Below are 14,329 nucleotides of genomic sequence, written 5' to 3' on the forward strand. Positions count from 1 at the left end.
GAATAGCGCAGTGGTAGCCTGCGTTGTACTGGCGACCGGAAGCTCAATCTTCTTCGTGGCCTTTTCTATGTGCCCGAAAAACGACCGTAGCGTAGAGCAGCAGTCTTGTGCTGGCTTCGTAGTTATGTTACTGAGCGTCGCTTCGGGCATGACGCAGCAGTTGGCTCCAGTATCAATTTTGCAGCGTATGGCGGAACCTGCGATGTCGACAGTCGCTGACCAGCGGTCTTGGTTATCAATTGCATTGACTTCCAAGGTTTGAAGGAAGTAACCCTTGTCCTCTGCCATTTCGACCTGTTTTATCTTGCGTCCTTGGCCCCTCGGTCTTGCTTGTTGACCGCATCCACGCGCGAAGTGATTTCGGCCTCCACACTTGTTGCAGCGCTTTCCTTGCGCAGGGCACTTTCCTTTTCCGTGCTCCGTGAAACAGCAGTTCGGGCAAATTCCGAGGCTAGCTTTCGATTTCACTGCATGTATGGCGGCCTCATCTGTTCCGCTCACTTCTGCCTCCCTGATCTCGTTGAAATGCTCCTTCGCTTGTTCCCTTGCTCGGCATATTTCCACTGTTTTGGCGTACGACGGATTTTCAGACAGAAGTTTCTGCTGCAGGTCCTTGTCTTTAACTCCTAGAATTATTCGACTGCGCAGTAGTCTGTCCTCTAGCTCTCCGAATTCGCACAAGCGAGCAAGACTTCGGATATCGATTAGCCATTCGTTAAAAGATTCGCCCTCACGTTGATCTCGGGAGCCGAAACGAAACTCGTTGAATGTTAAATTCTTCGCTGGCTTGTAGTGGGCCTCAAATTTTTCAATCAGCTTATCGAGGTCTTTCTTTTCGTCCTCATTTGCGAAATCGAAGGTATAGAACACCCGCCTTGCTTCTTCTCCAATCGTCACAAGAAGGGTTGCTGCCTGAACGTCTTTAGGCTGCTTCCTTAGTCCGGTCGCCGTAGAAAACAGAGTAAACTCACTTTTCCAGATGATCCAATTCTGGTAAGCGTCACCCATACTTTCCAGTGGCTTTGGCGGTGGAAGAACCGTCGAGGCCATGCTTCTTTCTCTGGAGGGTACTAGGGGTGCAGCTGGACGAGGGGGCGGCGAAGAACAGCGGCGAACGCGGCTTGCAAAACGCGTCGCCGCCCCACTTCTGACACCATGTGAACAGCCGGGAGGCAGGGAACAAAGTGTGTTTATTATCAGACAAGCGGCTGCTTATATAAGGACAGGTACAAGCATGAGCATGCGCACTTGGTACCGTAAGGGCACGTGTTAACATGACAGTGCGCATACTTACAGTGAGAACGTGACAAAAAGACAACCAAATTAGTGCGCCTAAGGGAAGAAAGCTTTGGAATTAGTTAATAGTTGACATTTTTCACGACCCCGATACAGTTAGTACATTATTATCTGCCTACTTGTGTATTAAAACATTTCACACCCTTTCTTGGTTTTAACTAAGACAAACCACAGTTGTGGCCTTATAGCTCGAGCATCCCCCATGTGTACGGTAGGTGCGGGGATTGTTCCCTGGTGCCAACGGGGACCTACTGGGCACTCACTGGTTTTTTCACTGAGTACAGGCTTTCCCCTCATCTGGCTTTTGCTTGGCTTTCTCGTGGGTGAAATTCTTTGGAAAATGGGTCTTTGATCACATCTTAAGCGTACCGAAAACTTGTTACCCATGGCATTCTTTTGCCAAACTGCCCTTGCATTGTTGAAAATCAAGTCATCATCAACATCAGTTGTAGCTGCAGTGTAGTACGGCAGTTTCCTAGTGGACTGTTGAAGTATCGCATCGCATAACTTAGCTTAGCGTCTTCCAAAATGATTAAGGCGAGGTGCTGTGTGGAAACTTTGTTTCTGTCAAGGCTGTTGCAATATGTCCATTGAATGCAAGCATATTTCTTGTCCACAGGTCAAAAGGTCCATAAGGGTCCTGAAGGAGCAGCCCCCTAATGTCGTAGAGGGACTCCTGAATGCACTAAGGTGAGACTGATTGACCATGATCTAGTCGTAGGGCTGCCGCGGTGTCTCAGTGGTTATGGTGCTCGGCTGCTGACCCGAAAGACGCGGGTTCGATCCCGGCCGCGGCGGCTGGAATTTCTCTGGAGGAGAAATTCTAGAGGCCCGTGTACTGTGCGATGTCAGTGCACGTTAAAGAACCCCAGGTGGTCGAAATTTCCGGAGCCCTCCACTACGGCGTCTCTCATAGCCTAAGTCGCTTTGGGACGTTAAACCCCATAAACCAACCAACCATGATCTAGTCTTAACCACTAGCATCGGTTTGACTTTCGAGACCTTATTGCCCACTGCTTTTACTTGTGTTTTTAAGAGAAATGCATTTCTTTTCTATTAGTGATAAAAATTTTTGCTAGAAACTGGTGTTAACAGCGGATACGGCTTTCTACCGCAAAAAAAAATGACCAAAAAATCAATTTTTCTGAAAATCATTGTATCTGATTGTGCGCCTCGTTTCATGCGCTGTTCCAAAGTTTCACTGCTGAAATCAACTCGGAAAGGCTCTAAAGAAATTGTTTCGTGAACTACGGTGGCACAGCATATCTGAGAAGTGCTCGAACGATCGGTGTGCTTCTCCGTTCCAGTTTTGCGGTGAGATGCTCGGCTTGTGTGACAGATTTCTTCACGGCTGTTTTCTCTTTTTGCCCTCTTTGTTGAGCTCAGCAAACTCCACTCTGGATTGTAGATTTTTTTTTTCATGTGACATCTTGTTTTACAATTTGGACACGTCTCTGCCAACTATTTCATAAAAAAATGAAAACAAAAATCTGTGTCATCGGAAAAAAACAAAAAATCTAAGATAGTCATCACATGCAGCATGCATTTTGAAATGCAGTGAATGTTTATCCACTCTTCTACCAAGTTTTTTCTAGTCGGCACAACGTTCCACCAGGTTTAGAGGAGAAAGAGTCTGTGTGAGGAAAAGTCCTTGGGTTATAACGCTGAAATTTTGTGCACTTAATTTTGAAAGCATTGTTAACATGCAAAAGAAGTTTCATCGAAATCCGTCGTAAAATAAGAAAGTAGGTGTTAAAAGCCACGTCCCCCCTTAAGTTTCCTGATATGGCAATATGGCAATAGCAGGCAGGCTAGTCTTTTTTGTGAACTGTAGCAATGCAGTTAACAACAAAGGATGCTATGCAGCTTGCTTGGTTGGAATAAGCGAAATTTTTCTTCTATATCATATTTGAGAGAGTACGACATGCCTGACTCTTTGTGAGAAGCTCAAGAACCTACTACAGCTTGTGCATTTCACATGCAAGATCAATGAGTAAGCACAACTAATTTTTTGGCAACACGGAAGTATTGGTACAGCCTTTGTCAAAAGTAACCAGGTTGCATGGTTTGCTTCTCATTGGTATAGTATAGCCTTTACGGCTTTCCCTAAGGTCGAAAAGTTCTTTTAAGGTGAGGACAGGTGTTCTCCTTACCATACAGAGATTTAGAGCTTGAGGGCTGGCATAATAGCTTTACTATACGTCTGAGAAGAAAAACGTGCCGCCTGGTTACTTTTGACAAAAACTGTGCATTGCCACTGTCATAATGCATTTGGAAAATTTATACATTATGTCATGACAGCTGTGAAAGTCAAATCACGCAGCATATTTTTTTTAGATAGGTGCCAACTCGTTGGCATAAATGGGTTGTATTCTTTGGCCCACAGCATCAGCTAACATGCAACTAAGACAGAATGCTCAAAGCAATGGGAATGAATTGTCGTGATACATGTCGCACAAATTAGTTCACGCATTGTGGCTCATGGAGTCGCTGCTGACCTTCTCTGTTTCTGCATTTATGTAAAGAGCCTGAGAGAGTGGCTGAAATGTTTAGTAGTACCTTGTGCAGCTTATTCTGCAACCTTTATGGCATCATTTTATCTGCTTGAGATGCACGTGACTCATTGTATATTAACTGTACACGTGACTCATTGTATATTACTGCCGCAAGTGTCCCTCATTTTTCTGACCTATGTGGGGCTTTGTTTTAGCCCATTCATGCACTGCTCATTATTTCGATTCAAAGGAGGTATCTTTCTGCTCAAATAGCATAACCAGGCAAGAAAGCTAATTCATTAGTTTTCCAGTGCCAAACACCAGCATTTAATTATTTGCAGACACGTACGAAAATTTTGTTCTAAGCATTACAATGATTACAAGTCGGAACACCAAAAACGCTCGGATTTGTCAGATGAATATCTCAGGGATGTTGGAATCACTTAATATTTCAAAGACTTGATGCTAGAAATTAAAAGAAGAAATATTAAATATCATTACTGGCAGCCAAATTTTCATGCATGAAAATAGTGGAGAGCATGCGCTGCCAGCTCACGGGTTTGAAAAATATTTACTGCGTTCACTGGTTGGCATAAAAAAAAAGGCGTCCTGTTTGCAACATGAGGGGTGCTGAATTGGCCAGAAACGAAGAAATTACTGCGAGATGTAGCACACTGTGAGAAAAAGCTGCGGGTTTACTGCATGCACAATTGTGTACAGAGCGCCTCGAGAGGTTAACTGTGACCAGTGTAGTACATGGTTGATCATTGGAGTGCAGAAAATCGGCAACATTTCGATGCAAATGGATGGATCTGTTGCCTACTTTAACCTGTTGCCTGTGCCAATGAGTCTCTCGAATTCATTTTTCGCCAACTGAAGGTGCGCTTCAGCTATGTCACGTAATTGTCTTTCCTGCATATAGTATCATAGGACACTTGCAATCAAAAGGTACTACAGTGAAAGCTCGTTAATTCCAGCCCTGTTGATTCGGAAATACAGATAAGTACTGTCGGCGCGAAGGCTATAACTTCGGACGGGGGCTACAAATTACATGCGAAAAACTTTTTTTTTTTTTTTGCGAGTGTCGTATATATCCTTCCACCCATCAGTTGCGAACGGAAGCACATGGTCCGCCGCGATCATGACGCCGGCTTTTAGCATCGTTTGCTGCTGCTATCGCGCGTTCCAATGATTGAGTGTCAGTAGACGGTGTCCGCCCCAATCGCCCATGGCACGATAAGGCGAACGTACTGAAAACGAGGCTTGCACATCCGGACAAGCGTTGGCACTCTGCCAAGTTCGCTTCCCCCCTTGCTAGAGCTAACGCCAAAAGTAAACACGCCGTGATGTTATCGCTGCGCAGCAGCATCTTGGCGCGCCGCCAAGGAATGAATTTGCGTTGTGGACCGCGACGGCGTGAAACGGAGCGACGCATTTTTTTTTTTTTTTTCAAAATTCTTTGGCAAAAATGGGGGGTGGGTGGGTTCATTATGTGAGTGGGTTCGTTGCTTGCGCGAATTAATACGGGACATATATACCGTAATGCAAATGGTTCTTGCCAGTTTTTTCGCGGCCATTCGATAATTCGAACATCGGATAATTCGAACTTTTTTCCTGGTCCCGTGAAGTTCGAATTAACGAGCTTTTACTGTAAAAAGGACACTGAAGTCCAGTTCGCATTCTTAGTACAAATTGATTCCATGGCTATCTCCTGCCATGTTGTTTTTTCAACATCAAAACATGGTAACGCTGAGGAAATTGGACTTGAATACTTGCCTATCACTCAATTCAGACTCATGTCATCAAGACCAAAAGAACTCCGTGATCACCGTTTGAAGTAAAAGATGATATCGTCTAGCCTTGGCGATCCGCGCGCAAAGCACCACCAACTGAGTTTTCTTGCTGAAAAATGGTCTCCGATAAGGATTCCTACGTTTCACTTTGTTACCTTTTCTAGCTTATGAAAGCCTTGTTTTCGATGAAAGTGTCATCTCTGTCATTAAAGGGACACTGAGGAGAGCTCTATTCATATTTTTTTTATAATAAAATCCGATAGTTCGGCATTTCATGGCTTTGTTGCCACTTGGCCCGCAGCGAAAGATGCATTTATTTCTAAGAAATTTGGATTCGAAGTTGAAAAAGTTTTTCCCGCCGCTCTGATTCAAACTTGGGATTCTCCTATGACGACACAGGACTAAGTGACGTGAAACATGGCGTGCACATGACGTAACGCAGACTCCGTGATTTCTGGCGGCCAGCAGTGCGGCCCAGCAGCAGCCGAAAAGAAAGCTACCGCCGGCCGCACGTTGAAGCCATCTATCGGCTATTGCGGCCGTCGCTTCGTTTACGTTTGCACCGGCGTTTTGCCAGCGTTACAATGGTACCCGTTCTCGAAGTCGTCAACGAAGTTCTCGCCAATAGACACCTTTAGCATACCGTGTACCTTGTTACCGTTAGCGGAATACCGGGAGCCCCCATACCGCTGTGAGCAGGCGCTGATTGGTCCCAGCGCTGCAGGAGCGCGCGCAGCTGTCGGGTACGTGGCGCCATCTGGCGACGTCAAGGAGATTTGCGCATGCATTTGCTGCGCCTCAGTGATTCGTGGCTTCTCGTGTCCTAGAGTTGCTAGAACTATTGGTTCTATCAACACTGTTTTGTCCTATGACGTCATCACACTTGTACTTGTGAGTTTGGCCTGTGGCGGCGATACCTGTATTTAGGTTCTTGCTCTTTTCTACGTTACAAGAGCTTTGTTGTCAGTATGAGTGGCGTTTTTGTAATCAGGAGCTGGTATTCTGTCGATACAAGCCAACTTCAATTTCTCCTCAGTGTCCCTTTAAACTGTGGTAAGCTTCAATGAAGGTCTAGTTTAGTTCGATGCCAGTGTCCCCCTGAACCCACACACTGCTGTGGGTATTATGCAGCAAGCAGCGCATGTGTGGATTGTCGTGAGATGTTTGGGTTGAACAGGGTTTTTTAATCCACCCAGGTACACAACTCGTCACCTCAATGACGAGACGACACCACGCAACATCAAAGGTTTGCTGGCCTGACTTGAACCGTGCTGCGGCAGTCATTTCTTCGGGCGTTGCTCCTCCGCCTGCCTGTTGTCTTCTGTCGTCATCGCGGACATCTGCGGCCATCGCGCTGCACTGGACGTAGTGCTTTTTTTATTTGTATTTTAAACAGCATCTGTGATTTTCTTTTTTTCCGTTTCATTACAACGAGAGTGGGTGGGGACAGGTTGACGGAAGTGAACTGGACCACTCCCCCCCTTTTTTTTTTAATGGCACTCACTCGCTGGTCACAACTGTGTTGAGCAGGCTACGGGGTGCACATTCAGTGGACTGTTGTTGTCTTCTTGTCGTGTGCATTGACAGACGTTTCAACGTTCAACTTGTTGCTTCCTCTTCACCATGGTTTGGACGTGGCATACGGGTTGCGCTCTGAGTGTCGGTTATTACGCTCTTGCATCTTTGGAAAGGAATTGGGATGTGTTCCTGGCCTCCTCTTGACAAGGAACCTGTCTGCTTGGAGGAACACATGTTTGGTCCAGTTTGTCGTGCCTGCATTAGCTTTGGTCTTAACTCCCGACTCAGCTTTCGCTTGCTTTAGGTCCTCGACTGCTTTTACACCCCTTTTTTGTTTTTATTGTTTTGTTTGCGGGAACTTCTTTGACTCTGCTTTTGCTTTGGTCATGTTTGTATCCTCTTACTCTGCTTTCGCACAGATTTTTTTTTTTTTAGGACGTTTTTTGCCTTTAGCCTTTCGCATTTGTGACCGTCCTGTTATTTTGCTTTTGCTTAACCATTGGTTTTACATTGACTCAGGTCTGTTTCTAACCCTCTAAGTTGGGTTTTCAACTTCCTTTACTAGGGCACTTTTCCTGCTTTATTTGTGATTAAGCCCTGATGGTTAACAGTAGCTGCCAGTCCTGTGTGTGTCTCGTGCCACGCAGTCAGTGTCCCCACGTTGGTTTTTTTTTTTTCTCTCATTTTTCTTATGCATGCATGCACGTCTGGCTAACTCGCGGAACTTTGCATGACGTCTTGTCTAGTTCGAATTACTGCCGGCCCGCACAGTGGCAAGCTGTGCTGAGGCTTGTGTGCATTTTTTTTTTTGTACCACGACGATGTTAAGCTTTTTCTACGGAATTTGTGTGCTGTCACGTGGAAATCTTGTTCTCTTAGGACTGTTTCATGTAGTTGCACAACAAAGCTTGTGTCAATGCAGTTTTCTGACGCAGCTCGTGTGTTGCACGATGTATTGGGTGCGAGTGTAGTGTGGCGTGCAAGGGTACCGATGTTGCTACCGTAAGTTTACAAGTAATATAAGTGGCGTTCTGAGGACATATTCTCCATGCTTTCTATCTGACTGTCGAGAGGGAAAGCCTGTACGTTGTGTTGCATAGCTGTGGCAAGGAAGGGAAAAGTAGCAGCGAACGGCTTACTTTCCACTGGGCAAGGTTTTATACCCGGCTCCTATGGATCGCACTTAAAGGGACTACGAAATAAATTTATCGAGATTACGTGAAGATAGGCAATCCATCACTTGTCACCCCAGCGCAAGAATTTTTGCGCTAGCATCAATAACAACGAAGTTATAGACGATTAAAAATCATGCCTCTCCTCTCCCCCCTCAACTCGTACGTGCGGGGCACCATAAAAAAATTAAGAAAACAGCTCCGGGACTGGGCACCACCCATGAATACGTCATTCGCTGACGTTCGGTTTACGACTTCCGGTTGTCGCACCCCCGAGGAGCAGCGTGCGTCGGCAGCGTCTCTCCGGTCTCTGCGCTTTCTTGGCTCCCGAACTCGCGACAGAAAGAGGCGGCAGAGGTAAATTGATACCATACGCGCGAAGGCAATGCCTAGCTGGCTCGCGCTTGCCCGACGGGGTCGCGCGGCGGCTCGAGCAGACGATTTTCACCGCTACCGGAAGTGTGCCCGTGACGTCGTAGCTGCCGCGACTCGAGTGAATGACAGCGTGTGGTGGCCTGCCGACGTCATGGGACTAGTGACGTCTGTTTTCCCCGTTTTGGTTCCAAAATGGCTCCCTACGAAGACACCAAACGGCCCGCGAATTTTAAAAAACACGATTTTTAAAAATTCATAATAAATTGCCGGCTCAGTTCCGAAGACTCATACTTGGTGTCAATGCTTCTGAGCATCACTTCTAACATTTACAAGCGGCTTTTAATTCTTTGCATGGTCCCTTTAAGGGTCTACAAGAGAGGGTTAAGTGGAGAACTATGGGGGAGGCCTTTATCCTGCACTGGGCATAATCAGGCTGTGACGACAGTGGTGAATATGTCTGGAGAAAATAAGGGTCGTTATCTTGCAACAGTGACACTGTCTCTTCCCTGTGATGGAACATTCAGTGCAGTATTGTGTTGCACTCGAGTTTTTTTTTTCTCATCACAGTGCTTCTGGTAACATGTTTTGTGAAATGCAGTAAAGCCCACCACCTCAAATGGTGTAGTAGGGGTAGCCAAGCTGTAGTTGAGGGTTCTGCAGTGGTAATGAGGGCTTCGTTTCAGTTGGTGGGGCCGATGTCGGTTAAGCCATGGTTTGCAGGAATATTGTTTGCATGTTCTAAAGCGAACCAACGGTGTACCTGTTCTTCTGTGCGCAGTACTGCATTCACCGAATTTAGCTTCGGAGCTGTGGTGCATACATGCACGCCGAAAACAGTGTCACCAAAAGTGATTGTTCGACAGTATGGGCCCTGAGCTTGGAAGGAAGGGGCAGACTGTTGTGAAGTTGTGTCCGCATTGTCTGTCAGCAAACCGAGGAGACATGACTTGGCCTTTTGATGGTTGCTGTCGTCTAGTGAATGACGTGTGGGCTTTCGAACAAACATATATCTTACCCATCATACCATGGACAGTGCAGAGGCAGCACTGGGATGTGGTCTACCACAAAGACTTTCAAGTCGTGTCTCCCTGCTTTGCATTCATGGATTCAGATTAGTCTTGTTTGTTTGGAATGAAATGTAGGAAGAGAAAATGTTGTTTTCCTCACCAGAAAGGACTGGGGAGTGGTGATGATTTACTGCAATCTCAGCCATAATTTCCACAAGCATCAGTGTACAAAAAAATTAACGTGAAGCATCTCTTCATAGTGTGTAGGGCATGCCTTTTAGCCTTCATGCCTGCTTTGCTGTGAAAACACGCTACGAAGGTTAGGACTAGGTGGCACTTATAGCATTTGAAATGAGGCAATATGGTCCAGAGTTAGGCAGGTCATGCTTTCATGTTGGGATAAAATGCTTCCCCCCCCCCCCCCCCCCCCCTCTGAATTTTGGCCTTGTGAACCTGCAAGCTCAAATGAGCAAAATATCGTTTAGCATCCTAAAACAAGGGCACCTTGGTCATTGTTCCGCAGTGGAGGTTGAGATATGGCATGTGTCAAACCTGTTCTCCGAACAAGCTGAATCGTGGAAGGCTGTTGGAAAAATGGTCGGTTCTTGTATAGAGGGGCAACAGGGTTGCTGAATGTTGTACAGGGTGTCTCACTGTAGTGGTGAAAAAAAAGTATTGCTGCATGCACAGCTCTAGGCCAGGAAATGGATTGTAACTGAACGAGTTCAACAGTAGTGGCCCAGAGTCCTACCGGGTTGGCATTCTTTCCGACGATATTCTCCAAATACATTGTATAGCTTCGAAGAGCAGCAAGAGCTACACAAAAATGAAATTGTTCACGGACGGCACAGCGCCGCTCCTTTTGACGGATAGTTCTTTGAACGAATCGTAATAGGATGTCTTCCGGCGAACTTTGGTAGAGAGAAGGCGCATTGCAAACCAAGATATACTGCCAAACCACTCTTTATGTAAAGGCATTGCTTTTTCTGCCTGAGCATCATCCGCGGCTGCTGCTGTATGGTGGCCGTTTTGCTACCAGGGTTTGCACCGTGTAGGCTTGTAGAAAGAGGTGCTATTTTTGGAAGGACCCCCGAGAAGGCAGTGGTAGGCTAGGAGACTGAAGCTCGCATCGAAGTTGGAAATGCGTGGGAGCTCGTGTGAGGTGAATGCATGGGAGGAGGAGAGAGACTTTAATGAATACAGGAGAGGTCTGCCTAATGCATGGAAGGATTGATGCTATTTGCAGTAGACCATTGATAACTCAAGCTCAGCAGTGGAACAAGTCCACAGAGTAAGCTCTGTTAAAGTCACTTGAATTCACGTCGTTAAACACACATGTGCTCATGCACGGTGTACTTGGGTACGTTCACTTTTAATGAGTTCAAGGAAGGTTTGAAAGCATGTATCACTAGTGTATGTGGTAAGCATAAAGATGTGGACTCTGGTCATGACATGCCTTGGTACAGTGCACGCTGTACTGTGGTGTCAGCTTTGTTCTGATATGGCTTGGTTATATTCCTGAATTATGTATTTCTTTCAATTCTTTTTGTCAAGCCTAGTGCTCATGTTTTCCTATTTGTCATACATAACCTGCGGGTCACATGTAGTCTAAGCTTACTGTGACTGGTCAATGGTCTACTGTATACAACTTACAATATTGTGGCTTTTAATACCACCATATGTGCATGCTGAAACATTACTAATCTTGCGCTGGTCTATGTGTGTGTGTGTGTGTTTGTGTGCTTTTTTGCTGACTGTGCATACGCTTGCTTTTATATTACCAGACCTGAGGAGACTTGGCTTTCGTGCGCTGACAAATAGGCCCGATGGTGTCTTGACTAGTAGGACTGATTGTTGAATGCAGGTGTTTTTCTTTTTGCTTAATTTTTGTAAGTTAGTGTTTGTGTGGTGATAAGTTTGGACTTTTCCAAAAGCTTATCCGGAAAGCCTTAGCCTGGAACTTGCCGATTTCAAATCATAATTGGAGAGAGTGGTTGACTTGTCACTAAACAGCTTCTCTGCTATTATTCCTGATCGTTCTTACCAGTTACAGCACTTTTTTTCTCTTTGGTTTATTTATGAGATGCTAGTCATTCCGTCTTCCCCCACTTTTTTCTTTTTTTGTTTGTTTGTTTATTTGTATACAACAACACGATTATGCTTGCTCGTAGAAATATGGGGTGCAACGTCCGTTGTGTAACATATTGCGCTCTCGCGTGTACATTGCATTATGCAACAATGTGAAATACTGATGGCGGACAAGCTCTTTTGAGTATTGCATGTCAGGGAGGTTTGACAGGAAGTTCACTGCCCATTCTTTTGGTCATCGTGCTAAATTTTTCAAAGAAATTAATCGCCATGACATGTGTCTAGGTAACTGCTGTATACTGCTTTTGACTCAAGCAGCAGGAATGCAGATATCCAATTTTTTTTTTATGCCCGTTGTTCAATGTGATATCAAGCAGTGGCAGGGGCTCTGTTCAGGCTTAGTTTCATGATGGTGCAGGGTATGGGTTCACTGCATGGATCATTCTCAGACTGAAAAGTGGATGACATTGTCAAGTCTTGATATTTATTTGGGGCTCAGAGCAGGTCTCTCTGTCAACAGTTGTCCGTGAATTGAGGGCCTGCTGCACCTGTGTGGTTTCATACTTAAGATAGTAGAAGATAGTAGTGTAAACTACAAAAAAAAAATCTAGTGACGAGAAAACAGGCCAACTGTGCAACTTCTAGCTTTCAGTGACCAATGTCCGCATCATTCATGTGTGTCTGTGACCATAAGTGCAGGCCTTTAAAGACTGGTTGCACTTGGAGGGTGTTCCACTCATGTGCGACTATTCTGCATGAGCATAGTTATGTGTGCGGTCTTTGTCAAAAGTTTGCAGTCCACCACAGTCGTAGTCGGAGCTGGAGCGCCGCCTGGTGGCGCTCGTGCTCCGGCCACGACTGCAGTGGACTACTAACTTTTAACAGAGACTGTGTGCAGTTACAGGTGTTCTACTCAACTTGCGTGTGTGCGTCGCCAATGGCTTTGCCATCCCTATATCCTTGCTGAGCATTGGCTAGAGTGCTGAGAGCCTGTGTAGGAGGTCGAGAGTGTGCAACAATGTGTATGGATGTGTATGTGCACAGCAAGTGCAACTCTGTTGTCTAGGTTGTAAGTCATGGCACAAATGTCGCTTGATGCTCAATTTGTTATGTGCATTCTACATTTGCACTGTGTTCTGTAGATACAGCACAGCTCTCTGTTTAGGAGTAGGTTTGAAATCTTTAGCTGTTGCCTGTATGGTCACGGTTTAATTTTTTTGTTTTAACATCACAACTTTGCTTCACCTGGGACAGAAGTCTCAGCACACGGTCACAGTGATGAGTCAGCAGGAACACTCCTTCTCTCTCTTCTTGGACAAGTGCGATTTTTTAGCTTTTATTAAGAAACCAAAAACTTATACACAGTTTTGTACACATTCCCTGGAAGGCCATTTGCTTTGGAGCCAGTATTTGTTTTCTTGTCCTGTTCTGAAAACAGCAACCTATTTATTATGGCCTCCTCGGAAGGTTGGTTCATTTAGTAAGTCTGTGTTATTTGTGACGCCCCTCACAACACTTAGTTTTGTTGTCTCATGTAAGGTCACAGGTGTTTGTCAACAAATGTGTATGATTTCAGAACCTAACTCGCTTAGCATTAGTTCCTCAGTCTGTGTTAGCTTTTGGCACAGTTTCATAGAAGACCTTTTTACTGCATACATTTTATAGTTTAACCATGCACAATATGTTCATTCTTTTTTTTTTTTGCACGAGCACCAAAAATTACATTGCGGTGAACAGTTTTATGTAAGTCACAATGCACGACCTTGTTTAACAAGCACTCACGACACGCAACTCTTTTTAGTAGCGACATTGAAACAATTACGACATAATCTCACACCTGTATATTTTTTATTTTTGTTCGCTTCTGTAGGCTGTGCTTAGAACACTGAAATGTTGACGCAGTTTGCTTCAGTTATTGTTTGAAGGTTGGCTGATCGTAGCAGATGGCATTGCTAGACGTTAACAGCGTTGCTTACTACTTGCTGCACTTGAATTTGTTTGAAAGTGTGTACTAACTTTACCATTGAAGTGTTTGTCTAGTTTGTACACTTGGAGTTGACAACTTTTTTGTGTGTCTGCAGCGGTTATGTGCTTGCATTTAAGTGACCTTTTTTTTATTAATTTTGGAAGGTGAGGGTTGGAATGCCATATCGTGCATTTTGGCGAGCGACTGGACTTTTCGCAAGTGCTGCCCTCTATTGTCGTATATTTCGTTGCTTTTAATAAAGAGTATTGTTGTTTATAAAAGTATGTGTGGTTTTGTTCTTGTAAAGAAGCGACGAGCACCTAGATCAATTTACAGCTGATAGGAGCAGTGGCATACCAAGTATCTTTTTAAGGAATTTTATGCGAAGCATATTAACGTAGGTTTCGGGCCTTCGTGCGACGCCCGGCGCGGTGGCCACCATTGACCTTCAAGTGACCAAGTAGGTCAGGTGACATGACGTCACGTGATGACGTCACACCGGCTGCAGATGGGGCCTCATATCGCGCCGTCGGTCGCCTCCCGGCGGTGGCCATTATTGAACATGAAGTGAGATCACATGATGTGACGTCACGTGACGTCACACCGGCTGCAAATGGGG

The 14,329-nt window shown here is 45.3% G+C and overlaps 1 protein-coding gene across 3 annotated transcripts in view; it reads left to right on the forward strand.

Annotated features, from left to right (window-relative positions):
* LOC149335413 (CYFIP-related Rac1 interactor B) overlaps nt 1-13,991 on the forward strand; it is a 34,706-nt gene extending 20,715 nt beyond the window's left edge. For all 3 annotated transcript variants that reach the window (XM_089552104.1, XM_089552106.1, XM_089552105.1), the window contains exons 9-10: nt 1,916-1,986; nt 6,781-13,991. In XM_089552104.1, coding sequence (XP_089408230.1) covers nt 1,916-1,986; nt 6,781-6,844 — 135 coding nt within the window. In that variant the 3' untranslated portion in view covers nt 6,845-13,991. The remainder of the gene's footprint in view (nt 1-1,915; nt 1,987-6,780) is intronic.
* Nucleotides 13,992-14,329: the final 338 nt, after the last annotated feature.

This window comes from Amblyomma mixtum, chromosome 7 (genome assembly GCF_055824585.1).
Source record: "Amblyomma mixtum isolate Tamu chromosome 7, ASM5582458v1, whole genome shotgun sequence".
NCBI lineage: Eukaryota > Metazoa > Arthropoda > Arachnida > Ixodida > Ixodidae > Amblyomma > Amblyomma mixtum.